Raw genomic sequence first — 24,778 nt, 5'->3', positions numbered from 1 at the left:
CTTGAAGGACTTAAAACAAGCGATCGTTGCTGAATGGGACAATAGTGAGGTAGGTTCAATTCCCCGTAGGCAATAGAAACGACTATCCTCTTTCGTTTTTTTGCTTTGACCTATTTCGCTAAAACCTCTTTATACGCAAAATGCAATAAAAGCAAGTGTTTAAAATAAACCAGTCAATTAGAAAATTGATTCATCAATCGTATAAAATTATGATGACATGGCTAAATGTTCTATATAGCTAGTAATATTCCACGGAATATCAAAAACGAGGACTATGTAAAATAGAACTTGAATGTGTCAGTATATTGACGGTATATTTTGGTATATTTCTGAGGGTCGGATGGTTTGTTTTAACGATAAATTCGCGGTTACACTGGAATAGAAGCAAGCACCCGTACCCCCGACACAAACAAATATTTTTTGCACTAGCCTGAAGAACGAACAATGCATACAGTTTACGCCCTGCTCAAGAACAAACTGAGCGATGTTCATCCTTTGCACAACATCGATCTGGAGCAAAACGTGGCCTACCTGAAGACAATCGTCACAAAGGAGCTTCAACTGCAGTTCGATGCCAGCGAATTGGGTGAGTGACCGACACGGCGTTGCACATAACGACGCATACGCATTGCGCATCGCCATTAAGATTGTGCTCACTCATCATCTACGCATCTACCTTGCCTTACACATTGCGATCTGCCCCAATCTGCAGAAATCTGCCATCATGGCCAAGTACTCGACGATGTGGAGACTCTTAGCAAGGCCATCAAACCGAATGCCGTGATCCACTGCTTCCGAAAAACGACGCGTTACACGCCGTATGTTCCGCCAGCGGCATCCGAGATCAACACGAAGCTCATACAGGAGCTCTTCTCCCTGACCTCGCACCTGCAGGTCAGTGTCAGCTGCAGATTCAACATTCTGCAAACGATCCTGGCCGAGTATCCGGAATTTCGTCGCAACCTGGGTGCACAGGCCCTGATTCGCGACTCTGTGCTGTTCAACATGTTGCACGAGCCGGAGGTGGTGCAGAATCTGGTGCGCGAATATCCACTGATCTGCGACGCGGCCCCATTCATCGTGGAAACCATACGCAAGGAGCTGGCTCGGAACAGCTCCGCCACCCAATGTAAGTCAATTCTTTTTCCCTTGTGCTTTTTTCTGACGATCAATCTCACTCTTCAATGACCGTAGTTCAAGAGCAGGCGGCCTCCGAGTCCACCACCTCGTCGGAGGAGGAGAACTCCCTGGGCGCCGGAAGCAGCAGCAGCGGAAGCAGTGGAATGGTGGCTGCCGCCGCTAATCGTCGCGATGAGCTGGCCAATATCCGGCAGATCAGCCGTCAGCAGCTGGCCAATGCTCTAGCCAATGTAACCTCGTTTAATTCGCTGTCGAACATCGCCCAGCGGAACGCGGATGAAGCCCAGCAGGGCGATGAGAGGCCACGCACCACCTCGGCCCCCATTGCCGGTAGTAGTAGTAGCAATTCTGCTCTAGGAGCTAGCGGCAGCAGTTCCATTTCCTCGGAGCTGTTTCGCAATGAGCTGGCCAGGGCTTTTCAGTCTCTGGCACAGCAGCCAGCGGAGAGCATGGAAGTAGAGGCCTCTGCAGGAGCCGAGGCATCGACCGACGATGTAGACGACGACGACGACGCGGCTGGTGGAGACGACAGCGATGTCCTGCCTCGGTGCTATCGCCGCCATCGCTTCACCGAGCAGCTGCGCACTATGGCCGCGATGGGCTTCATCAATCACACACAGAACGTCAACTATCTGACCATGGCCGATGGCAACGTGGAGCATGCCATCAATCTGCTGATGCTGGGCATGAATTGAGTCGCACAAAAAACTTGTGTATACTTTATGAACTTATATATATATTTATTCTGGTATTTCTGCAAGTGCTGCTACTGCTTCGATGATGTTATAGAAATACCTTTAGGCGCTGCTTAGCATTAGCTTTCTTTGATGTGCCCTCTTCTCTGTAAACTGCCGCGCACTCTCTCAACTTATGCAAAGAATATCTCACGAGAATTAAAAAAACACATTCAACAGAGCCTGGCGTCTATCGGGTTGCGGGTGGCTTGGAATAGGGATGCGGATGGTTAGATTTTCAAATTAACTAATTGATTAAATAGTCCAGCGCCTTGTCCTTATTGTTGTCGAACTTTAGAAGCGCCGCCGAGATTTTCGTTTCGTCGAAGCCGAGATCCATTAGTTCGCCCAGGGGGATGAGGTGTTCGATTATCTGCGAAGGATAGAAGGAGATTAGTGCTGGGGAGGATTCTAACACTCATCGTCCGCACCTTCTTGTCGTCGATGCCACACAGACTGACAACCTTGGCGACACGCTCCAGGGGAAATCCCATGCTGCTAATGCGTTTCACTAGTTTCTGTGCCGGCCCAGCCAGCTCTCCAAAGGTGTGGTTGTCCATCTTCTCCGTCTGCTCCAGTCGCTGTGGCGAAGTCAATGGGAGATGTGGCTTCTGCTGCTCCTCATTGTGACTGTGTAGGCGGGTGCGGCGTTTTTCCGCCTGCTGCAGCTCTGTTTTCAGCTCTCGCAGGATGTCGGGAACACTCTTCGACTTGGTGGCCGCCTCTGCCTCCGCCTGGCTCAGAGCCAAGACAGATGGCGACGGCATCACATGGTTGGGCGTGCCAAAGCCATTAGCGTAATAGTTATTCTGATTGTGGTAGAGCTGCTGCTGCTGCTGTTGGGGATAGTAGGGATGGCTATAGCCTTGCATATGGTACACCTGAAATGTCAATCCATGATACAGACTGTGTGTGACACGCGGTAACGGTAGTTTTCTTACCTGGAAGTGCGCCTGCTCCTGATTCTGCTGCGGCTGGGACTGCGTCTGCTGCTGCTGCTGCGAAACGCTATAAAGAGGCGTCTGATAGAGGGACGTGTTTACATTTTGCGCCTGGCCACTGGCTGGAATGTTGTTACTATCTTCATGCTTGTAGGCATTGTCATCATCACAGTGAACATGGAAATTGACGCTGTCGAGCGTCGCTTTGGTTTCCGCCAACGTCGTTACGGTCAGCGCAGCAGGAGCTGGCATCGTTTTCTGCTCTTGATCCTGCTTCACATCCTCCTCCTGGTCCTGCTCCTGCTCCCCCTTCTCAATCTGTTCCGCTTGCTGCTGGAGCTGCCGTTGCTCCTTCTGCTCTTGGAGCTTGGTCTGATGCAGCACCTGCGCGAGGACATCCAAATCGTTGATGGTCTTCAATTCAATATTATCAAAGGGCGTTGAGTTCATATTGTACTCGAAGTCGGCATAGTTAAGCGAGCTGTTACGCTTGTGCAAAGTCTGAGCGATGGCCACTGGCGCCGTGCTTAGGATCGTCGGCTGCAAAATGTTGTGAAAATTGCACAAGATTATTGACTTTGGTTCGTGGGAGTCGTGTGACTCAGATTGTTCCGGCTCTAGCTGGTGTGGCTGCCGCGGAGGCGGCTGTTGTTCGTTTTCCTCCACCACCTCCACCTTCTCCTCGTCATCGGAGGATGACAAATCGTCGGCACTGGGGTAGTCGACAGCTCCGAGCATTTCCTTCTGCTTGGCCTCCATCTCGCGCTGACGCTCCACCTTGCGTCGCTCCTGGCGCTTTTCCCGGTCCTTCCTCTGCTGCTGGCGTAACTGATGCCAACGGTGCGCCTTGTCCAGAACAGCGCGCTCCAGTTGGAAGTCATAGTGGTAGTCAGGCTGATCTTCGTAGAAGTTTTCTTTGTATTGTCCCAATCGGTTCACAGTCGTTTGTGGCAGCTGGTAAACGGGTGGCGGAGGTTTATAGCGTTCAACTATCTTGACCGGGACATCGTCCATGTTATGTTAACGCATCTACAGCGAATTTTGTTAGTTTAATGAGCCAACTTCCCTTCTACGCGTTTTTTTTTTCTCTCTTTTCTTTTGTTGTTGCACAAACCAACAGCGATGGCCGATTGCCAGTCATCAGTTACAGCTCTTCCCCCGATAGTTTGAATGTATCGATGTCTTGCTAAATATTTGTTTGAAATTATGGGGAAATACGAATGATTTTGTGCGAGAGGTGGTCTCTCAAACCAGTTGGGCTAATTTTTTCACTCGGAATTCTACATGTCGCGTCAACAGTGTTGCAATTAGGACAATACACTTTATTCAAATTTGAACTTCTTCTGCTCATTGTTTCAATAGATATGTTCCGATATGTATCGATGGTTGTGACTCATATCCAGTGTTACCAAATCAGCTATTATAGCTAGTTTTTGGATATTTTTCAAGTTCGATTGCTAATTTGCTTATGCCTATGGTAATATAGCTATTGGCCGTCTTGGGCTGAAGTTTTCACGTCTTACCCCAGGTCAACATAGGTAAATCCAAGGTCAGGAATAGGATGGCCATTTAATAATAGAATAGATTTAAAATATTTACAGATACGTGTTGCGCAGGCAATGCCTAAATACATTTGGTACAATGGATAAGTCCGATAATAAGCTATAGGTCCGATTCTGACAAATAATTAACTGTTTAGTTTTAAATTTAGCCATGTGTTTCAAATTTGCAACAAAAACAGCTATTTTTGGTCTAAACAGTTGACAGCACTGGGTTTTTACCAAACACAGATCCTGCTCATCATAATTCGATAGTTGGTCTTTGGGCCATCACTATTTCACAATTTGCAATATAAACAAAACGAGCGATGCGTGCGCGATGGATGTCGAGAACCTGCTTAGTTTGAACCCCAATCAACTGCTGGCAGAGATCACATCGCTGCTAATAGCCACCTCAGAGCCGAGCGAGACCAATGCCCTGCTGCTCAACCATGAGCTGCAGCGACGCCTGCACCAAGTGCGCGCAAAGGTTCTAGCGTTGCTGAAATCTGTCCGGGCTCGATATGCACGGAACGAGGAGATTTTAATCCGCCGCCTAAAGCCGCGCACCCAATGTAACAGCAGGCTTAATAAGGGAAGCACTGAAATGTATGGAATATGTGGAGCGATCCGCCGTGGAGCCACCTTCCACTTCAAGGGAAATTTGTATTTTCGAGATATTGATGGACGCAGTTGTCCGAATAACGAGGACTACGAGGCGCGTAGTCACACGGAGATGTTTCCTTCGGACTTCGATATGCGCTCCAAACACGTGTGGACTATTCTGGACAAGAAGAATTTGATTATGGGCATCAAGCAACAGGTGAGTCTTTGGCCGAACGAGCCGCATTTTTACGAAACTTTCACGGACCAGACTAATTGTTCTCCCTACTGACCCACTGACCTACTACAGCTGCTGGACCATGCCGCCTGTGAAAAGGCTCCAAACTCTCTCAATCGAAAGCCCATCGAGCGACATGTTCGGTCTCTGGCCAGTCTGCTGGCCAACGCCGACAGCAGCTTTAGCATCGACTGGACCCAGATCAGTACTCTGGACTTGGAGTTCCGTCATTCTACCTACAGCTCAGAGGCAATGTGGCGCGTTTATCTACATCCGCAGCTGAGCCGCGAGGACTGGAGTGCGTCGGAGGACGCAGCTCTGGTGGCGGCGGCCAAAGCGAATCACATGCAGAACTGGGAGAAGATAGCTTCGGCGTTGGATCGGCGATCGGACTATCAGTGTTTCGTGCGTGTCCTGGTGGCGTTCCGTCACCACCTGGAGCCATCGTCCAGTGTTCGATGGACCGAGAAGGACAATGAGACACTAAAGCGTCTTGTCGAAATGAATACTGTGAATGGCCAGATCAATTGGCAGCGGGTGTCGGAACACTTTCCCGGCAGGTCCAAGTCCACTCTGATCGGACGCTATACGTATACGCTGCATCCAAGCATCAGCCATGGTGAGCAGTGTGAAATGGAATGGGCTTTCTCCCCCAACGTTCCTCCAACTAAACATTTTCGGTTTATTTCAATTGCAGCACCCTTCACCACGACGGAGGACATAATGCTCTTTGCTGCCGTGGAGGAGTACAATGGTAAATTCAATAGCTTTCCCCGCACTCTGTTTCCCAACCGTTCGCTGGCACAGCTCCGTACCCGATACCACAATAACCTCGCCCAACGCACCAAGACCGACCCTTGGTCGGTGCTGGACGACACCAAACTGATGGATTTTGTCACGGAGCACGGGGCCGCTCAGTGGGTGAACTGTGCTGCGCATCTTGGAAATCACACTCGGACCAGTTGCAGGACGCGTTTCTTGGTAATAAAACGCTTCCTAGAGCAGCATCCTTCGGCCACGGTCGCAGACTTTCCGCGCCGAAGGTGTTTTAAAAATAAAAACAATATCGTCACGGCTGACAATTGGGCGGAGTGTCTGGAAGTGTGGCAGCAGGATCCTGACTCCATCGATCCGTCGAAGCATCAAACGCGTCCATCGAGAGCAGGGGAGAGAAGGAGCTCTAACATAAAAGTCGGGCCCAGCGAAATAGATGTGCAGGTCTATGAGTACTTCAAATATAGCTACGATCTTCAACTGAGGGCATCACCGTCGTCGGAACACTTTTCGATACCCAAGGATGCCTTGAATCTCGCATATGTGATCGAGGCGTTAAACTACAAGCCACCAGCGTCCAAGAACTTGAAGCCCATTCAGAGCGTTTCAATGCCCCTGCAATTGTGTGTTTCCTACAACCAATTGCTCAAGACGCTGCCAAAGAAAAAGAAGGACAAAAAGCCATCCCAGGACTCGCTACTCCTGCCCCCCAACTGGTCAACGATGATGGGATTCCGTGCCATTTGCATATTATCCGGCGACAGTGGAAAGCACTCCCCCGCTGAGTCGCCAGCCTACGACGAGTCCTCGCCGCACATCCAGCAATTCCGGCACCGTCTGCGAGCCCTGTTTTATCGCACCATTCTGCTGAGCCGACTTGAAACGCATCTCTTCGATGAGCTGCCCTCTCACCTGATGGCCTTGCCAAGACCTTTGGCCAACTACATTGAATCCGGGGCACGACCGACGCAGGAGGAGCTGAGCAGACAAATTGCAGTCAAGCAAATGGCACATGTCAACCGATTGGCTGAGCCACAGAGGAAGAAACCGAAATTGGAGCCCCTCAGCGAAGATGAGGGGATGAGCTTCAAGGAGGAGGAGGACTTCTTGCCTTTATAAGTTTATTGTTTACTTTATATCGCATCGTATATTACTCATTATAATAGCTAACAAATATAATTTATAAAGTTGTAGGTACTTTCATCGCGTGTTTGAGTGTGTGTCTGTATGTTTATAGTACGAGTACATTTTAGGCAAAGGAAAAACAAAGGCACACCTCCAGGGAGAATGGAACGCGCCCCTCCCCGAGCGATGTGCGAATGTTCATAATTTGCACTGCAAAGCATTTTCTGTAGCAGACTGTGAGTAGATCTAATAGAGCACAAAGAAGCATTGCATTAGCAGCTTTAACAGATGACGATTCGTATTCGTGTTCATTGGAAGTTGCTAAAGTCCGTCTTCAGCTTGATGGTCGGCTTCTGTGGCTTGGCCAGCAGACCGTTCCTCTGGGCTTCCGTTGCCTTCTGGGCAATGTTAATTGACTGCTGCTGACTGCGTATGGCTGCCTCCAGTTTCTGGCGCAGCTCCGGTGTCTGACCCATCAGTGCCTTGAACTCCTTCGGGTATTTCGGCCCAATCTTGAGCAGCCACTGCAGGGCCTGCTCGTGCAGCTGCCGCTGGTATTTGGCCAAGGTTCGAAGGCGGCTGGGATCGGCCAGGAAACCAATCAGTACAGGCACCAGCAACGTCAGCATTTGTATGTCTGTGAACATGGTAGAGAATGTTGATTAATACTGTTTCGAGTGTTTGCAGAGGACACTGAACATCTGTTCTATGCAACAAGTGCGACCCCATTGGGTGCCAGCTGTCCACAATTTAAGTATACGACCATCAAACATGCAACAATTAAAGCGTGATTCCGTCTGTGTACAGCATCTACAACTAAACTATACGTTCCACATCAACTATTCTATGGGTTTGTGCAATAACAATAACTGTGCAATAGAGTAGTAGTACAATGCGTTTTCGAGCCAAAAGACAGTTGGTATGGGTTTCCGCATAAGCGCCGAGACGAGTCCACTTTCACTCGCTTCCACTCGATTTGTATAGTTGGTTATATAGTTCTGGGTCTCAAATACGTGTTCGATCGATAACAGATCGCAGACTGGATGTACGGACATGGGATTTAGGATGGGATCTGTGTTGTAGATCTCCTCGTATTGCAGTTATCTTTACGTCTCCAACTGTCTTGCTGTTCGGAAACGCACTGTGGGGAGGGGGTGGCATGAAACATGTGCATTCTTTTGATCGTGCTCTTTCATTTACCTTGTAGCAAGTTCATGTTTCCTAACGGTTTTAATTTGGTTTAATTTCGTGTGTGTTTTAGATGGTTTGTGAATTGATTAAAAAGAGAAGACGGAGACGGAGAGAAAAGAGCAAATATGTAATAGTCGAATTTCTTGTTCTTGTCTCGCAAATGTGCTGTTATATTATTGTTTTTGTCGGCTGCATTCAAAGAGAGAGATAGAGAGACAGAGAGAGAGAGAGAGAGAACAAGGCGCCGCGGCTTAACGGCAAATGCAAATGTTGATGGAATATGCCGATGGGATGGACAAGGTGGAGTGTCAACTAGAGGGGGAGGGAAAGGGGTTTCCGCGAAACAAGCTATAGACTATGTAGAGGGTATTCCCGTTAAAAAATAATAAAATGAAGTCTAGCGAAATCAAAATCGAAATATGTGTTTTTTATGTACGAGTACAAGTGTATCTCTGCACACCCTACAAATGGGAAATATCTATAGTTTGACTAAAATACCGAACAATGTATGGAATCAGGAAAACTACATTTTTCTGAGAATAAAGCTCTTTCTGTCGGTATAGGTTTGTGTGAAGCGAAGAGGCCTCTTATCCGTCAATCGGAAGAATCTTTTCATCTGTTCTCAAGGTTTGTAATCTTTTCTTCTCTGTTCCATTTAATGGTTTCTATTGACAGCTATTGATATCGATATTGAATGGATTTCCTATCTACTATATTATAATCTAATAATCTAGCTTAATTTCTCGTTGCTGTGTCACTGGGTTTGGCGCTTGTCCACAAGATGAATAACGCCCATACATTTCTATGGTACACGATTTCTTTAGGATATTTAGGATTTGGTTGGAAAGCCAGAAGGTATTACTCGAGATCGGCCACTCTCTCGACAGCCTACGACTGTCCATAGGAATGTATGGGCGTTATTCATCTTGTGGACAAGCGCCAAACCCAGTGACACAGCAACGAGAAATTAAGCAGATAGTAGCGGAAAAAATGGAAAATAATGCTATTTATAGGCAGAAGAGAAATGATCAATCCCAGAATAAGGCTCCATGACTTGATGAACAGGAATACCCCGAATGGAAAGACAACGCGAGAGAGCGATCAGTAATCGCCTTAAACATGAGCACTTACGGTGCTGTGGCTCAGCCAGATCGATCAGCTGCTCCACGGTGACAATGCTCTCCAGGGTGACCTGCAGCTCCAGTTCGCTGGCTGGCGTCTTGCTGGACTCCGCGTACAGGGACTCGATGATGCGCGGGGCCAGGGCGTGGATGTAGGGGGTGGCCGTCTTCAGCTCGGCACTGGCGAAAATGGAGCGCGTGGTCTCGATGCACTTCAGTTTGACCGACAGGTGCTCGGACTGCAGGCACTGCCGGAAGTGGTTGATGCAAGGATACTGCAGCGAGGGCGCGGCCACCACGGAGGCTGGGGTATGGAGAATGAAGACGGCGATGGCTAGCAGCATAGTGACCTCATCCACTCTGCGCTCCTCGTTGTCGCCAGCCGTCTTGGTGAGATCTATGACGGTAGCCAAGGCGCTCTGCAGCAGCTGCTGCCAGTCCTCGGCGGTGTCGGCCTGCCGCGACCACCGATGCACGCAGACCGAGCGCAGGCACTGAAGCGCCGCCTGCACGGCGCTGGTGTTGGCCAGGATGCTGCTGTCTATGGCGGACTTGTTGGCTATTTCCTTGATGATGCTAGTGGTCATGTACAGGATGGTGGGCAGAATGGTGAGGGCTCCGCGTGGCGTGCAGAGATCCAACAGCTGTTCGACGCACTGCAGCCCACTGGCTACCAGCAGACCACTGTCGTCGCTCAGGACGGAGAAGAAGGAGGCGGTGGAGTGGAACTTGGCGTAGGCGTAGTCCAGCTGGAGGCCCGAGCCGCTCTGCTTGGTTGGGTTCATACTCGGTATCTGGCGGACGAACAGGCAGAGGCACACCTCCAGGACGGCGTACACGTGCGAGCTGCCGGGCTGCATGGAGTTGTCCTCGCCCAGCTGCAGGCTGTCTTCGGCATTGGCGTTGTCGTCGCGCCTGTTGTCGAGATCCTCGCGCGCCGCCTGGATGGTCTGCTTGAGGATCTCCACGCACAGCAGCTGGACCAACAGCTCGTCGCGCGTCAGGATCTGTCGGTGCAGCACGTGACACAGTTCGATGGTCAGGGCTCGATCCTTGATCAGCTGCTGGCGCGCCCACTTCGAGTCGAAGATGCTGTGCAGGGATCGCAGGCAGCTGACGATGTTTTTGGGCTTCTCCGAGCTGCGCATGCTGCACAGGGCCTCCATACAGATGCCGAATATCATGTGGAATCGGTCCGCCGAAAGGGAGCCGTGCGTTATGTGGTTGTTGTTGGACTCCGCCGATGAGCTGGCGGCTGTTTCCTGGTGTCGGGCGAAGCCCTCGTCCCGCAGCCACAGGGCCGAGGCGTACAGCAGCGGAGGCCAGCTGGTCATGTAATGCGGCTTCGAGGAGTTTATGGTATCCGTGGTGTAGAAGGCGCCGCCATCGTGCGGCAGCTGCGACTGGAACTCGGCCGGCAGCAGCAGCAGAGCGTGGTCCTTCATGGCGTTCAGCCAGTGCGTGGACAGATTATGCAGCTCCGGCTGCACCAGTCCCAGCAGACTCTCGCCCCTGCTGTCGGGTGTGGGGTCTTGGTCCACATCCGCCTCCACGGCGGTCAGGGACTGGACGGCGGCGGTCTGCTGCGACTGCAGCGAGAGGAGGGAGGCCGGCGCCTTGCCGTTGCCCATCATGGCCACAATATAGACCTCGGCCCAAGCCTTGAGGATGCTCAGCTTCTCCAGCGTGGCCATGGACTCGTTGTACAGCTGGGTGCTGTTCGTCTTCGTGTACAGCTTGCTGAGGGAGCTCACGAGCAGCTGGTGGACGCGTCTCAGGTCGCTGATGTCCCGCGCTACTCCCGAGCCGATCCACGCGGAGCACACCTCACAGGCGGCAGCCGTCACGTGGGAGGGCGTGTCTGGGGCAAAAGCGGGACGCAGGGCGGCCCCCACTTGCGCCTGGAACTGCTCGAGCAGCAGGTGGCCGGGAAACTCGGGCTCTGGGACGTTGGCGAAGCGATCGATGATCTCCTGGAGGGTGCGCAGTCCCTCCAGCCGCAGCTGGTCTGAGTCGGAGGTGGCCGCCATGAAGGACATGCGGATGAGCTCCGCCAAATGAAGGATTAGGTAGTCGCCTCGGGACTTGATCATCTGCTGCTCTTTGGCCTGGAGCAGGTCGAAGTGCATGGGACTGGAGGCTTCGCAGCTGGAGATGATCCTCCGGACGCAGTGGGAGGCAAAGACGCGGGTCGGCCAGCGGGGCTGTACTGCCGGATGGGTGGAGGTGTTCTCCTCCGCCCTGTACTCGGTCACATCGTCGGCATACTCCTCCTCCTCGTCGTCGTCCTCCTCCTGCCCCGACGTGTGATCCTTGTTCGCGTGATCCGCCCCAGTGGGTGGACTGTCCTCGGCCAGGCCGCCCTCCACGGCCACCGTGAGCACATTCTTGCATAGGCTCAGCCAGGAGCTGAGATTGTCTGCCGCCAGCATTTGCAGCATGGAGGTCAAGGTGTCGTGGATGTTCTTCAGCATTTCGGCATCCGTTTCGGTGTCCAGCATCGAGAAGAGCAGCCCGGGGAGTCCGTACTCGGTTAGTACTAGGTCCGGACACTGCTCCGGGCTTATGGTGAGCGCCAGCTCGCACACTTCCTTCGCCTCGCGATGCGCCAGCTGGCGCAGGCATGAGACTGCCGCCTTGCGCAGGATAAAGTAGTTGCTGGCGAGCATCTTGACCAGCGTCGGGACCAGCGAGTCCAGCTGCAGGGACTTGCAGGCGAACAGATGCAGCTGCTGCAGACACCCGATCGCCTCGGCTTGAACCAGGGGGTCCGCGTGCGCCTGCAGAAGGGCGGCTGAGCACAGGAAGGAGCCGCGCATGGCACTGACTCCAGCAGCGCTTCCCTGCAGCTCCGGTCCTACGGTGGTGATCAGGGCATTGACCACGCGACCCACACACTGATGCACATCCACATGAGCATGCGGGACGCTGAGCAGCAACTTGAGGGACATCGTGAGCGCCGCCTCCACATAGCCTCGGAACATGGGACCGCCGGAGTCGGCGATCTGAGCCAGGGCGTACAGCGACCAAACTTGCACCACCGGCGAGGCGCTGTCCTGGGCTAGGGCCAGCAGGATGGACACGCTGGTGCTTAGGTGCTGAGAGGAGCCCATGCCGCCCACATACCGGTGCAGGCAACCGAGGGCGTGCGAGTGTCCCGTGCGTGTAACCACATCCCTGGCCGACTTGAGCTTGTCAAAGCTGTTCTGCGCCAGTTCGGCGGTGAAGTGCGAGTCGCCCACGACCTGAGCCAGCCTTCCCAGAGCCTCGCCTCCCGCGCAGCGTATCGTGGAGTTGGCACTGGTCAGCGAGGCCACGATTAGACCTGTTGCACTCCTCCGCACATCCTCCTGGCCCAGGCTCGTCTTGCTGTCCGTCAGATTCTTTAGCGCGCACAGCAGCGCCGTGAAGATGTTCATCTGGACCGCCTCCTGGCGGCTGCTCTTCGCCTGCTTGATGCACTCGCCAAAGTGCTCCAGCATCTGCAGCCGATGCTTGTTGGCCACCTTCGGGAATATGGTGCCGTACAACGTCACGGACATGTCGATCACAGCCACGCCCAGCGGCAGGGGACCGGGACACTGCTGGGCCTTGTTGATCAGCTGTAGGTTTCCAGAGCTGCTGCCTCCGGAGTTTCCAGTTCCGGACGTCGTGGCTGAGCCGCTGCTGCTGCCGCTGCCGTTTCCATGGGCGTACCAACTGGGGCGGTACAGGCAGCAGGGATCGTGCTCCAGTGCCCCCGAACCAGCCGCACTATTGGGCTGCAGCTAATGGAGTAGAAAGTGGGTCATTAGTCGAAGTGTTTCCTTCCAGAACGAGTGAGTAGTGAGTAATTTAACAGAGCAATCAGCCATGCTCTGGTTTTCACCAATCTATATTTATTAATGTTTGAAGTCGCAAGCTCATTAGCAACGGCTGATGCGATTTGCGATAACCGGAGCATGGCTGAATAAAATATACGCATGCGAGTATGTGCCACAGAATATATTTGTGGTAATGCAAACTATATTCGAAGCAAAAGAATAATAATACTGAAAAACGATTGGCTCTAGGAACAATCAATGAAAACGATGGATTCCGTTCGCTTATGGGTGATTTGTACAGCGTATCAATGTCATTCTGTTCTGCTCTGTTAGAGAACAGCACCCTCGACTCGACTCCCAATCAGTGAAGCACTGAAGCTTAACCATTCTGTATTCTGCTCTACTAGATATTCAAATATCTATGTGCATTGCTCGTACTATTAAATCTAGAACTCAGAGTAATTCCTGCCCCCTGCCCCCTGCCCGCTGTACCGATAGATTCTTAAATATGCCCTCACACGGAAGCAGCATAGGCTGCAACGTTCTTTCGTTCTTTAGCTGAGTCAAAAGTAATCGCTCCTCGGAGTGCAAAGAACACTGGTGCAATTGCTGCCTATCACAAATGCCCAATAGCCAATCAGTATCATCAACTGCATCTCACTCATCTTCCATCGCAATCATCAAAGGCTGTCGTCGGTTCTTCTGACCCTCTTTGTGCACCGTAGGATACTCTCATTTGGTGACCCCGACCTTGGTAATCTTTTTAAACTGTCAACCAAGCGACAGTGAAAGGATTCAAGACAGCTTCTATACAAGTTGGCACCAGGCCAGACACTTACGGTAGCATCTCCTACCAGTAAGTACCACCACCTCGGCCAATCTCACACATTCAGATAATCAGCCAAGAGCAAGCCTCCAAGTCGATTACCATCGAGGCGATCAAATTTAGTTGTTGTACGTGCCTTCCATAGACTGGAGAACACCACAAATCCCTCCGTCCAGTACGTCGTCTGCAATATTACTCTTTTGACCAACATCGGTTGAATTTTGGAGCGCATCCAGCTGCACAGCGAATAAAACAGCCTGGCAGCCGCCTCTACCTGGCCCTTCGATCTTCAATTAAAAGCTTATGCAGAATTCAGACAATCGTGGGGAACGTCAGTCGAACGTCAGAGAATCATCTGAGCCACCAGCCAACGGAGGCTTACAGCAAATTGCCTTCCATGAAAAGCAATCTGAAACAGTTTTCAGAGGCGGGAGGACGAACTTTAAGTGATTTGTTTACTTCAGCATTCGTGAGGAGTATGAGCACCCAGTAAGAGGAGGATACGACTGGAAAAGGTGGTGTAAAGAGCATTCGCAAGACTAGACACGTCAAGCCATGATGACGGCAGCTTCCACGCACCAGTATGCCAAAGTTTGATGGGGAAATACTAAAATGATCACAGTTCCATGATCTGTTTTCAGGTTTGATTCATGAAACAACTGTGCCCACGGTACGGAAGATGTGGCTTCTTAAAGCCACGGTTACCGGCTAGGCAGATGGATTGATCCGAAATATAAATAATGATAGGAGGTATAACCGAGATACAGATACAACAGAGTTTTCGCAAACACGGTAGTGAGCCACTTTCTCAACCACAATACAATCCATGACGATCCCAAGTCATTGAACGAGCTGTACATAACAACAAGAGAGTCCCTCGCATTAATAAAGGGATCGGGCCTCAATAAATCCAATACTGAATCAGAAACAAACTGGAAAAGATTGGACACCATGCTTCAGTTCCTAGAACCAAGAATTCAAGCATTAAGCCTACAGCTGCCAGGCGGCGGTTCAGATAAACATCTTCACGGCTAACGGACAGATTGGACTCTGTTTGAATTTGAACTATGTTAAAAAAGAACGATTTCTAACACATCATACTCCACAATTAACTGTATATATACGCAAATATCTATGTGTATTCAACTGAATTTAAACATTAGAAAAAGCAGCCAGCAAAAAGCCCAACAGAAGGGTTAGATAAGCATTGAGGAGTAGATTCCTATGTGTTCATGCAAAACGAAAACAAAAATAGAGAACGAAACTGAACAGAACTTAGATTCTGAGAAGTAATCATAAGGAAAGCAAAGCATAAGCGATTGAGCCGCTGCAATTCACTTACATGCTCGCCATCTACTTTGCGATTGGGCTCCATCTTTGGGAATGCATAATTACACAGAGTAGAGAGAGAGAGGGTGGGGGAGAAAGGATTCAAAGGAGAGAGATTTGTTAGCACACCACGAACACAGGACACACAGTAAAATAGCCCTACAGACAACCCCGGAGGGGTCTTTCTTTCCGACCGGCTAGACAACCCACCTGATCCTCGATGGTACGATGGTTGGTCTCCTGGAGCCAGGTGCCGAGAATAATGGAGTCATCGCCGTGGCAGAGCGTGCGCAGCAGCGAGTTGGTGGTGTTGGCCGCGTTGTCCGAGAGCGTAAACTCCGAGACGAGCATGCGGAGGAGATGCGTGTAGGAGGCCTCCAAAGCATTGGGCGGCAGCAGAGTCAGCGTCTCGAAGAGACGTAGGCGCACCATGGCCGCCGGAGCCTTCAATTGGGTGCCATAGCTCTTGAGGACAGTGGCCAGACTGCAAGGCGAAACATCATCATTAGCATTTGCACATAACAAAGAGGTTGAAGGCAGGAGAGATATAGATCTGGATATGTACTCACTTGACCAGCATGGCCAGCGCACTCTCGATTGGAGTGAGTAGCCGTCGGGTGATGTCCTCGCTGACCAGTTCCGGACAATTGAGTAGGAAGCTGTGCATCACAGAGAGGGCACCCGCACGTCCCTCGAGCGTCACCTGCCAGGTGAAGGCGTCCCCGCGGGCCTTCTCCGACTCGAGCTCCTTGTTGGAGCGCGGGAAGGAGTTGCGCCACAGGAGCAGCATGCGTGGCAGCAGACCCTTGACCACCGGCGATCCCAGAGTCATGATAGCCCCGATCAACAGCCAGCCGGCCTGGGTGCGGTGCAGCGACATGCGGCTATTCTGGGAGGCGGAGCGCAGCAGCTCCTCGGCGCAGTTGAACACCACCTTGCCCTTGGTGTGGGGTATGCCCAGCGGGGAGTAGCGCACGCTGCCCAAAATGGCCGCCAGGGCGCAGCTGTAGCCGGCGATGGCCTCCGGGGAGGAGCGCATCTGCTCGATAGCTTCGATGAAGCGGTCGACGAGCGGCGTTATCTGGCTGGGCACGGCCACGCAGCAGCAGCGCAGGCACCAGGCGGCCGCCAGTCGAGCGGCGGCGCACGGATGGACCAGCACCGCGCACGTGGCGTCGATGGTCTGCAGGGACTGGTCTCCGAGCAGGTTCTGGGCCGTAGTGCCCAGGCAGATGAACAGGGAGCTCAGCTCCTGGAGGGCGCACACGAGCAGGTGCTGGCTGAAGAGGGTCTCTTGGTTGGAGTCCTTGGCGTTCTCCGGATTGAAGTCGATCGAGTTCATCTGCTTCGCCACCAGATGGATGAGCTCCTTGCAGGCGGCGGTCTGGGCCTTCTCCCCCAGCATCTTGCCGATCGTTGAGCGCAGAATGAAGTTGATGCACTTGCGCGAGTAGACGGCGTCCACGTGCGAGCAGGCGGCCTTCGGATTGGCCACCAGATCCAGGACGTGGGCCAGGAACACGCTCAACTGGCGCTCCAGCCAGACGCTGCCCATGAATTGGACAAACACCACGTACGCATGGGTGACGCCCACACGCACCTCCCGATTCACTCCGGAGCTGCCCTTGATGATCTCCCCGGTTCCCTTGAGGAAGGAGGCTCCGCCCCGCAGAAATCCCGACATCAGTATGCCCAGCGCCTCGTCCAGCGACACCAGCCGCTGCGTGGCTCCCTTGCCCGCCTGCAGGACAACCGTCTGATTGGCCTTCTTGTTTAGGGCCGCCTCCGCCAGCTGCTGGGTGTAGGCCAGGAGCGTGCCCAGCAGCTGGGCCACAGCGCAGCGCACCTCGTAGTTGCTGCCATCAAAGGCGCGGAAGCAGAGCGTTCCCAGGCTCTCAAGCTCCGTCTGGTACAGGAACGGGGCACTGTATATCATCTTGAGTATGCAGCGGGCGGCGGCCACGCGCACGGCCATTACCCGGTCGAGCAGGCAGTGCTTGGCCGCCTTGTAGATGTCCTTGTGCACGTTGGCAATGGCCGTGCCCATGCCGGCGCTGACCTTCTCCAGCGTGTGCATGATCTCGATCCGTGCTTGCGACTCGGCGTTCTTCAGGGTGCGTATGAGTATCTGGACAGTGTCCTCATAGGTTCTGCCCATCATCCTGCCGAGCTTCTCGTACATGGAGCCCAAGACGCAAATGGCAGCGCTGCGGAAGGGAATAGTATCGGAATATAATTGGATCTACGATTGGGCCTGATATATCTTACAGCTTGGTGGGCAGATAGCTGGGCGAATCATCCTTGTTCTTCAGGATATCATTGCATGCATTCACCGTGTCGAAGAGCATGAAGGTGTCGCCCACCGAGAAGAGGGTGGCCAGGGCGCTGGCTATCAGCTTCCGCATGGGCGGACCGGGGGCACCCTGGATGCGCTCGGACAGCTGCTGGACCAGCTTCTTCTGGTTGGCCTTGATCTCGTGCTTGGCCACATGGGGCAGCGACTTCTCCAGGTACCGCAGCCACTCCAGCTCGAACACCGGCCGCTTCGGCTCCGGCAGCTGCTTCATGGCCTCCTCGTTGAGGGTCAGTGTGTGGGCGAGTTCCATTTCGTCGTGTGGTGGCTCTGTTGACGCCTCCTCTGGATGCTGTCCCCGAGCGGATGGGGCGGTGTGTATAAACGATCTGCAAAGAACGCGGAGAAGCACACACAAGCAAAATAAATGAATTGTGGAATGTTTCGTTAATTAATTCATAAACACATGGATGATGCGCGTATGACTATGGATCTTCGACCTTGAACCCACAATTATTTCTGCTCCAACGATTATCAAGCAGCTGCTATATCGATCAACATATGCACTATTGATCTATCAAACTTTATAGTTTCGTCTTTAAAATTCCCCCGAAATACTAGTTTTTTATCTCACTATTTGTCCACACAATTAGGTCATCACAACAAACAGATGTTGTACCATCCTATAGTACTATGGGATACCCATTGCCCTCGAATTTGCATGGGCGGAATCGTGGAAAACATTGTGATTCAACCTCTGTCCCACTAGAGCTGATTGACAAACTCGAATATGACTCACAGAACCAAATATCAACCATTTCATTCAAGAACATGTGTACTATACAAGAGCCTGTGAAACTGATGGACTGGTTGATTTTCTTAACGTTGTTATATTTTTTTGTAATTTTTAGAGCAGTTGTTCTTAACTTTCTTTTCAAGAAATTTTGCAGCCTAAATTTACCTTTTCTGATACCTGAGGCGTTCAAATTCAAAATTAAAGAATAAATTCAAGAAAAGTCGAAAAATATGAGTTTCTCGTTGATCATTATTTGATCTATAGATTGGAAAAGCTTATCAGTCTATCAGAAAAACTTGTTTTCATTTCAGAAATAAAAAAAGATGCGAGTATTTTAAAACATTTATTTCCGAATTTAGAATAAGAATTCGATTCTCATGGATTTGCATAAAATAGATCGCCTTCTGCATAACTTTGAACACAAATGTTTAAATAAATATGTATGTTTCACCTTTGTAATGATTGTAAAGAAAAACACAGTGCACAGAAAACAAGTACAGGGTATCAGCAGTGCTTTACGGAGCGAATAGAAAGAGAAAGGAAGAAGAGATGCTGCCTGCCACCGGATTGTGTGGAAAAGCATGCATCACTCGGTCTATATATGTACGTATATGATGATGGGAATGACGACTCCCATATGCACGAGTATGCGAAATATTCAAATATATTTAATATGTATATCGGTGTAACACCACTTGGCACGCTCCAACGGAAGCTGCACCATAGCCAGAAGCAAGCCCGCACCCCTGCCCCTCGTCCCCAGCTAGGGTATAAAATGGGGCAGCACCCACCCACACATATTTCCATTCAGCTTTCCGATAAGCACGGGAAAGAGCTGTCGCCTTGGACTCGATAGCGCACAGCCCATTGACATAGATGGGGACAAAGTCAAGAGGAGCCAAATTATTAATACGAAACAAAGACTTTTGTTCGAAAAAACGAAACGAGGAGGAGCTGCCGGAGGGCCCCGTCATTGCTTGTACATATACGAAATGATATCCGCCGGCTATGGGTAACGGGTATGTGCTGTGGCACAAAGAAAGACAATGGAAAGGATACTAGGTGTGAGGGTGAGTGGGGGTATGGATGGTCGAGAGGAAAGGGGCACAGTGCACCATTCTGTATAGAATACCCTACAGTGAATGCATTTGGATCGGCCTTTCAAATTCGGGAGCATTCGCTTGTGCGTCTCGAGTCGAGCATTAATGTATCGAGTCATGCACACGCAATGTGTGTTGTTCTTGTGCTTTTCTCGAGTATTCTCTTTTGCAGCTATAAATAAAGTGCTAACAAAAATACCGTTCGATACAAATATGTAATTTATCTGAGAAATGAATCTATGAAATTGGATTCCTAAGGGTATCCAGATATTTGGTTAGCCCAAGGAGAATTGGTTTGGTTTACTGCCTTCCGTCTTTGTTTGCGGTCTCCTCAAGTGGCGCGTGTGCGCGCACAGAAGGGGCACAGCAGTGAATGCAGAGGCCTGGCTTAGGAGGACCCCAAACCGCCAACAATTTACGTCTGCAGGCTAAAGTTACATAAGACGCTACTGGGCTGCTGCTGCTGCTTCTGCAACCCCCACTGTCCCCAAGAAGGGGGCGCAGGCCTTAAAGGAAAACAAGTAAAACCTGTAAGGTGCAACATACAAGAGCAGACCAGACGAGACCATAACAAACCACATAGACAGGCTAGACGACATATCCATCTACGGAGTACAGGGTGTCTCTCTATAACATTCTGTGGTGTGTGGTGGTTTGTGTTGGTTCGTGGTGTGGTGTGGTGTGGCGGCTGGCGGGTGGGTGGTGATTTCTTGGTGGTGGGTTGCTTGACTTTTCCCAACCGTTCTCCCTCCCACCTATATGTTTGATGTTTGATATTGTTGTTTTTATTTTACCTGCGCGCCTCGTTGATAACTTTGCGCAGAAATTGCGGCGTGCGTGCAAAGTTAAGGTTTTCCATTCCGGCAATGCCTCAGAGCATTACAGCCGCCGAACGAACGAAAGAAAAGAAAACTTTCTTTGGCTGGGCCAATATGTTGTTGCTGCCTTGCCCTGCCTCGCCTGTTCGCTTGCAGGTTGCAACTTTCTCACAAATCAATAACTTTGTCCCATCGCACACTGAACAAACGCAATCTTCAACCTTCAAGTCGAATGGCTAGCCACAAAGGCTGTGTATTTTTTCACTTCCTTTCCCCCGAATGGGATTTTTGAATCACTTGACGTTTAATGGAATAAAAACAGCAAACGGAAAACGGCAAACAGAATAAATGAGATAATTCGGGAGCGTGGCGGTACTGCGGTGCTACGCGCAGCCAAACGGCAAATGAAATGAAATTGGGAGAGCAGAGCAGCGCGGCCAAAGCAGCGCTTGCAAAAAACCAACCCACCACCCATTGAGAGCGCGGCAACCATGTGGAAGGGAGAAAGAGAGCAGAAGGCCGCCGAGCAGCTGATGGAGAGTGCAGCGGCAGAGACGGCAACAAAATGAAAATAACGATTAATCGCTAATGACGATAACGATTATCAAACGAAAGACCTAATGTGGTCCGGTTCCACCAGTGGACAAAAACTTCGTTAACGATATCGCAAACGAGTGTTACGCGAAACCACTAACCATACAGTATACTGTATGGTTAGTGGCGAAACTCAGCCGTGTAAAACTATCGAATTAAGATCTGAAAACGATAAAAAATATTACACTAGTCGCTCAGTTTGTGGCAGTGAAAGTTTCATTTTCGATAGCTCAAAAACGGATCTTTTGCGAGACTTTTATGATATCTTTTGCGAGACTTTTGCAATATCGTTTGCGAGCCCTTTATGATATTTTTTACAATATCGTTTGCGAGCCCTTTATGCTATCTTTTGCGAGCCGAAATTTTAATTTTTATAGTACAATGAATAGATGATTTAGATTAGTGAATTCAATTTAATTTGTTTTTGCCCCTTCGACACTCTGTCCTGGGCGTACAGAAATAATTTTTGAGTTATTCGGTCGAAATCAGCGTCTTCTAAAGAAAATCTTTCCTTAAATCCCGGTGTAAACAAATAATCATGTCTATTATATTACAATATATGTAAATATTAATTTTAAAAAAATAATACTATGGATGGCTAGAGTTACCCGCAAGCCTCTAATACACTTTTTCGCCTTTTTCGATAGTTTTGCGAGACTTTGTCGTCACTCCTTTTTCGTCAGGTAAGTGGTCTTTTCTGAGTCCGTCTGCGTGCATTTTGCGAGACTTCACTCATCGCTCCCGGATTTTTATCATTTCTAATGTACTCTCACTAGGCAAATATTAGATTGTAGACCTGAATTGTACACCCAACATCTTTTTCAAAAATTCAAAAACCGCGATTTTGTGACTTGTATTTTTCTAAATTTTCACTTTCATAGAATTTTGTATTGGTGTCGATACAATGGCTTGCTGTACCTGAAGATCACTGTCGCACATTGGTGCTGCGCTACTAGCAGATCGACAGATACAGAGTAAAGCATATATGTACTAACTTTTCTCACTTTCACTTTATCTTGTCTGACATTCTTCAATCGAAGAATGCTACGTGTGCTTCTTTCTCAACCCACGAAAACCATCGACTTTTTCCTCCCATATATCTGTACGATCACAATAGCAATACCCAAGTGAAAAAAGGGTATAAAAGTGGAGGGTATAAAAGCTTCAACTAAACCGATACCTGCAGTTCCCGCAGAGGAAATTATACAACTTGTTTAGTATAATTGGTGATTTTCGATTGCACAGTAAAGCCTGAAGCATGCATTTTTGTATGGAGTCACTCGTGCAAATACTTTACGAAGTACTTAGCACCTAACCCATCAACCTGGATTCAATATGTTATGTACGAAGATGCCGCCTGGACAATCCCGATTGGAATGCCACTTTCTACCGATTAAAGGGAGATTGGGCAAGGGTGTGGAGTAGGGATAGGTATACGTATAGGAGAGGCTAATAGGTTCCTCGACTTTATTATGGCTTAGTTAGGCTTAGGTTTAGGGTAAGAACTGCATGCTGGGTATAAAGGACAACGCCTTGGAGGTGGCACTATTGGGGTTGCCCAGATCTTTGACAATGCCCTGGACACGAGCCACCACATCACTGCGCTGGATGTCCCCGCGATCCAGCATTCTCTGGAACATGGTGTGCAGTTGCCTGGCCGCCGAGGCAGTGGACAGCTCCGAAAGCTGCTCGAGGAGGTCCTCGGAGTAGCCCTCGTACTTGTTGAGATTGGCTGCCTTCGCGTCTCGCTTGAGCAGGTCGTAGACCAGCAAAAAGTCCACGTAGGGCTTGGTGGGCGGCACTCGCTTTTTGCCCGCCGTCGAAGCGGTGCTCCAGCGGTCCATGGCGGACTCAAAGTCAAAGGCCGCCCGCCCGTAGTTGTCGTCGTACAGGCGCAGAAAATTGTCCAGCGATTCGACATCGTTTGTGAAGTCATCGTGCCGTATCTCGCTCTGGATGTCGCGTATCAGCGAAAGGGGCAGCTTGTCAAAGTCCGCATCGTCTCCGATTTCATTGAAAAGGGCATGACCCTCGAGCGCCGGCTCTGGGGCGGGTGCAAACAGAGCTGGCCTGTGGGCAGGCGTGGGGGCCGAGGTGGGGCGCTCCGTGGTCGAAGTTCGTTGCGGTGTCTCCCACCAACTGGGCGGTTGCCACCAGCCAGAGCCCGAACCCGAGCCTGCTGGACGTCGGGTTGTGGTTTTGGGCTTGATGGGCGTAAGCGCGGGCGCGGGCGCGGGAGGCAATGGTGTCGTCGAACCACCGCCATTCGAGTCCATGTCAGAGCCATTTGCGTTGAATGGCGGCTCAATGGTGGTGCTGGAAAGCGGCTCGTACTGCAGCAGGTCGATGTAGTAGGCCAGCGCCTGCATGGATGCGGGCAGGTAGCTGGTCAACAGATTGGCAGGCTCCGCCGGGCTCAAGAGCAATCCCAGCAGTAGCGCCAGCAAAACCTTCGGCCTTAAACAACTACGCATTTTACTGGAGTAAGTATCTTCGAACGTTTAACCGGGAACGTTTTGATCGGGGGAGCTTTGGGCGAACAACTAAAACTGCTTCCCAGCAGCCAGCGAGCATCGATGAGTAGTTCCCCCTGGATCTCGGTATCTGTATCTGGTTTCCAAAATGGATGCTCTCGGGGTTTCTTTTTTGGCAAACTTGTTGGGCCCAGAGGCCAGCGACCGCGTTTGCCGCTTGTTGCGTAAATTTTGTAACCGTCGCGTCTTGGAGAGTTGTTCTTGGAAAAGAGTGAAAGATGTTCCGTTGCCAAAAAATATAAGAACCTGTTTTCCAAGAAAGGTGCCTGCCTCATAAATATGCAAAAAAAACACACACACAGAAGCGACCCGAAAATAAACCTGAAATTGGTTTTTTGTTTTATTTGTTTGAAAAAGGTATAACATAAATTAAATCGAAAGAAATGCAGGTTTCGAGTCTTGAATGCAGTTTTTTTTGCACTGCGAAAGTTTGAGAGTGATTGATCGAGTGTCAAAAAAAAGCACCCTTGCAAGAAAGCTTCTTGCCAAAACAGAGAGAACCAGAATAGAGAGAGAGGAGAGCGAAACAGAGTGATTATATTCTACCTGCCAGAGAAGCTAAACATTAACCTGTTGTTGTTGTTTATATCTGAAGATTGTTGTTCCCATGAGCATAGAAAAGTTTTCGCTTTTTTTTGAGGCAGCAACAAAACGGCACAAGGTAAACCGGGTCACTATAACGGGTTTCGATTGCAAATTGTGTCACTAGTCTTCTTGAGCACCGCCTAACGGACAGCGCAGCTTGAAACTATTTACCCACACACACACTTACACACACACAACATGTACTAGGAATACACACCAACTATAAACCATGGCTTTTGCAGAATTTTTTCATTTCCACCTGCAGCTAATTAGCATTAACGCTAGTCATAAGTATTGGTTAAAGCGTCAGAAATTACACACACAGATAATAATATATTTATATTGGTGCCGCTATCTGTTGCAGTCTCAAAATTCGACGACAACTCCCACACACACCCACAGCTTCACACAAGTGCTGTCATTGCAGGAAATTTGTACAATTTGGACTGCACAACTCACCGTTTCACTTGAGGTGCCTGCACGTATCACTCGTTTTCCGCTTATCACATATTTACGCACACAACTTAAATGAGAAATTGAATTTTCCACAATTTTCTACGAAAACTCACTACACTACGCACTGATACTGATATGTGCGTTTGTGTGTATAATTGATAGTTAAACCGATAGCGATAAGTGCGCACATGTCGGCGCATCCCTGTGATTGTCAACGACCAGCTGTTTAGTTTAGTCGA

At 50.2% G+C, this 24,778-nt stretch overlaps 5 protein-coding genes across 9 annotated transcripts; 2 read left to right on the top strand and 3 right to left on the bottom strand.

Annotated features, from left to right (window-relative positions):
- Positions 1-383: 383 nt before the first annotated feature.
- LOC6592069 lies at positions 384-2,055 on the top strand. The gene is made up of 3 exons (XM_002017482.2): positions 384-586; positions 713-1,129; positions 1,195-2,055. The coding sequence occupies exons 1-3, from the start codon at positions 445-447 to the stop codon at positions 1,833-1,835; spliced, it is 1,200 nt and encodes a 399-aa protein (XP_002017518.1). The 5' UTR covers positions 384-444; the 3' UTR covers positions 1,836-2,055.
- LOC6592022 (putative uncharacterized protein DDB_G0268364) lies at positions 1,857-3,913 on the bottom strand. The gene is made up of 3 exons (XM_002017481.2): positions 2,816-3,913; positions 2,306-2,755; positions 1,857-2,247 (listed from the first exon to the last, which is right to left on the bottom strand). The coding sequence occupies exons 1-3, from the start codon at positions 3,827-3,829 to the stop codon at positions 2,122-2,124; spliced, it is 1,590 nt and encodes a 529-aa protein (XP_002017517.1). The 5' UTR covers positions 3,830-3,913; the 3' UTR covers positions 1,857-2,121.
- A 780-nt stretch (positions 3,914-4,693) lies between these two features.
- Positions 4,694-7,165, top strand: LOC6592021. The gene is made up of 3 exons (XM_026995116.1): positions 4,694-5,176; positions 5,267-5,813; positions 5,892-7,165. The coding sequence occupies exons 1-3, from the start codon at positions 4,694-4,696 to the stop codon at positions 7,085-7,087; spliced, it is 2,226 nt and encodes a 741-aa protein (XP_026850917.1). The 3' UTR covers positions 7,088-7,165.
- Positions 7,073-24,624, bottom strand: LOC6592019 (HEAT repeat-containing protein 5B). 5 transcript variants are annotated; one of them, XM_026995105.1, is made up of 8 exons: positions 24,543-24,624; positions 17,632-18,045; positions 15,933-17,570; positions 15,574-15,847; positions 15,377-15,409; positions 9,416-13,172; positions 8,294-8,314; positions 7,073-7,730 (listed from the first exon to the last, which is right to left on the bottom strand). In XM_026995105.1, exons 2-8 carry the CDS (start codon positions 17,967-17,969, stop codon positions 7,402-7,404), a joined length of 6,390 nt encoding a protein of 2,129 aa, XP_026850906.1. In that variant the 5' UTR covers positions 17,970-18,045; positions 24,543-24,624; the 3' UTR covers positions 7,073-7,401. The 5 variants fall into 5 exon arrangements, with proteins under 5 accessions (XP_026850906.1, XP_026850886.1, XP_002017514.1 ...); XM_026995085.1 differs by lacking the exon at positions 24,543-24,624 and adding an exon at positions 20,347-20,715; XM_002017478.2 differs by lacking the exons at positions 8,294-8,314; positions 24,543-24,624 and adding an exon at positions 20,347-20,715.
- On the bottom strand, positions 22,399-23,487 carry LOC6592018. Its single transcript, XM_002017477.2, has one exon. The coding sequence runs from the start codon at positions 23,436-23,438 to the stop codon at positions 22,458-22,460; it is 981 nt and encodes a 326-aa protein (XP_002017513.1). The 5' UTR covers positions 23,439-23,487; the 3' UTR covers positions 22,399-22,457.
- Positions 24,625-24,778: the final 154 nt, after the last annotated feature.

The sequence above is a fragment of the Drosophila persimilis genome, unplaced genomic scaffold (assembly GCF_003286085.1).
Source record: "Drosophila persimilis strain 14011-0111.01,24,50 unplaced genomic scaffold, DperRS2 tig00000000-arrow-pilon, whole genome shotgun sequence".
In the NCBI taxonomy this organism is placed as follows: domain Eukaryota; kingdom Metazoa; phylum Arthropoda; class Insecta; order Diptera; family Drosophilidae; genus Drosophila; species Drosophila persimilis.
Note: the sequence above shows the minus strand (reverse complement) of the source record. Positions and strands in the feature narration are given on the sequence as shown.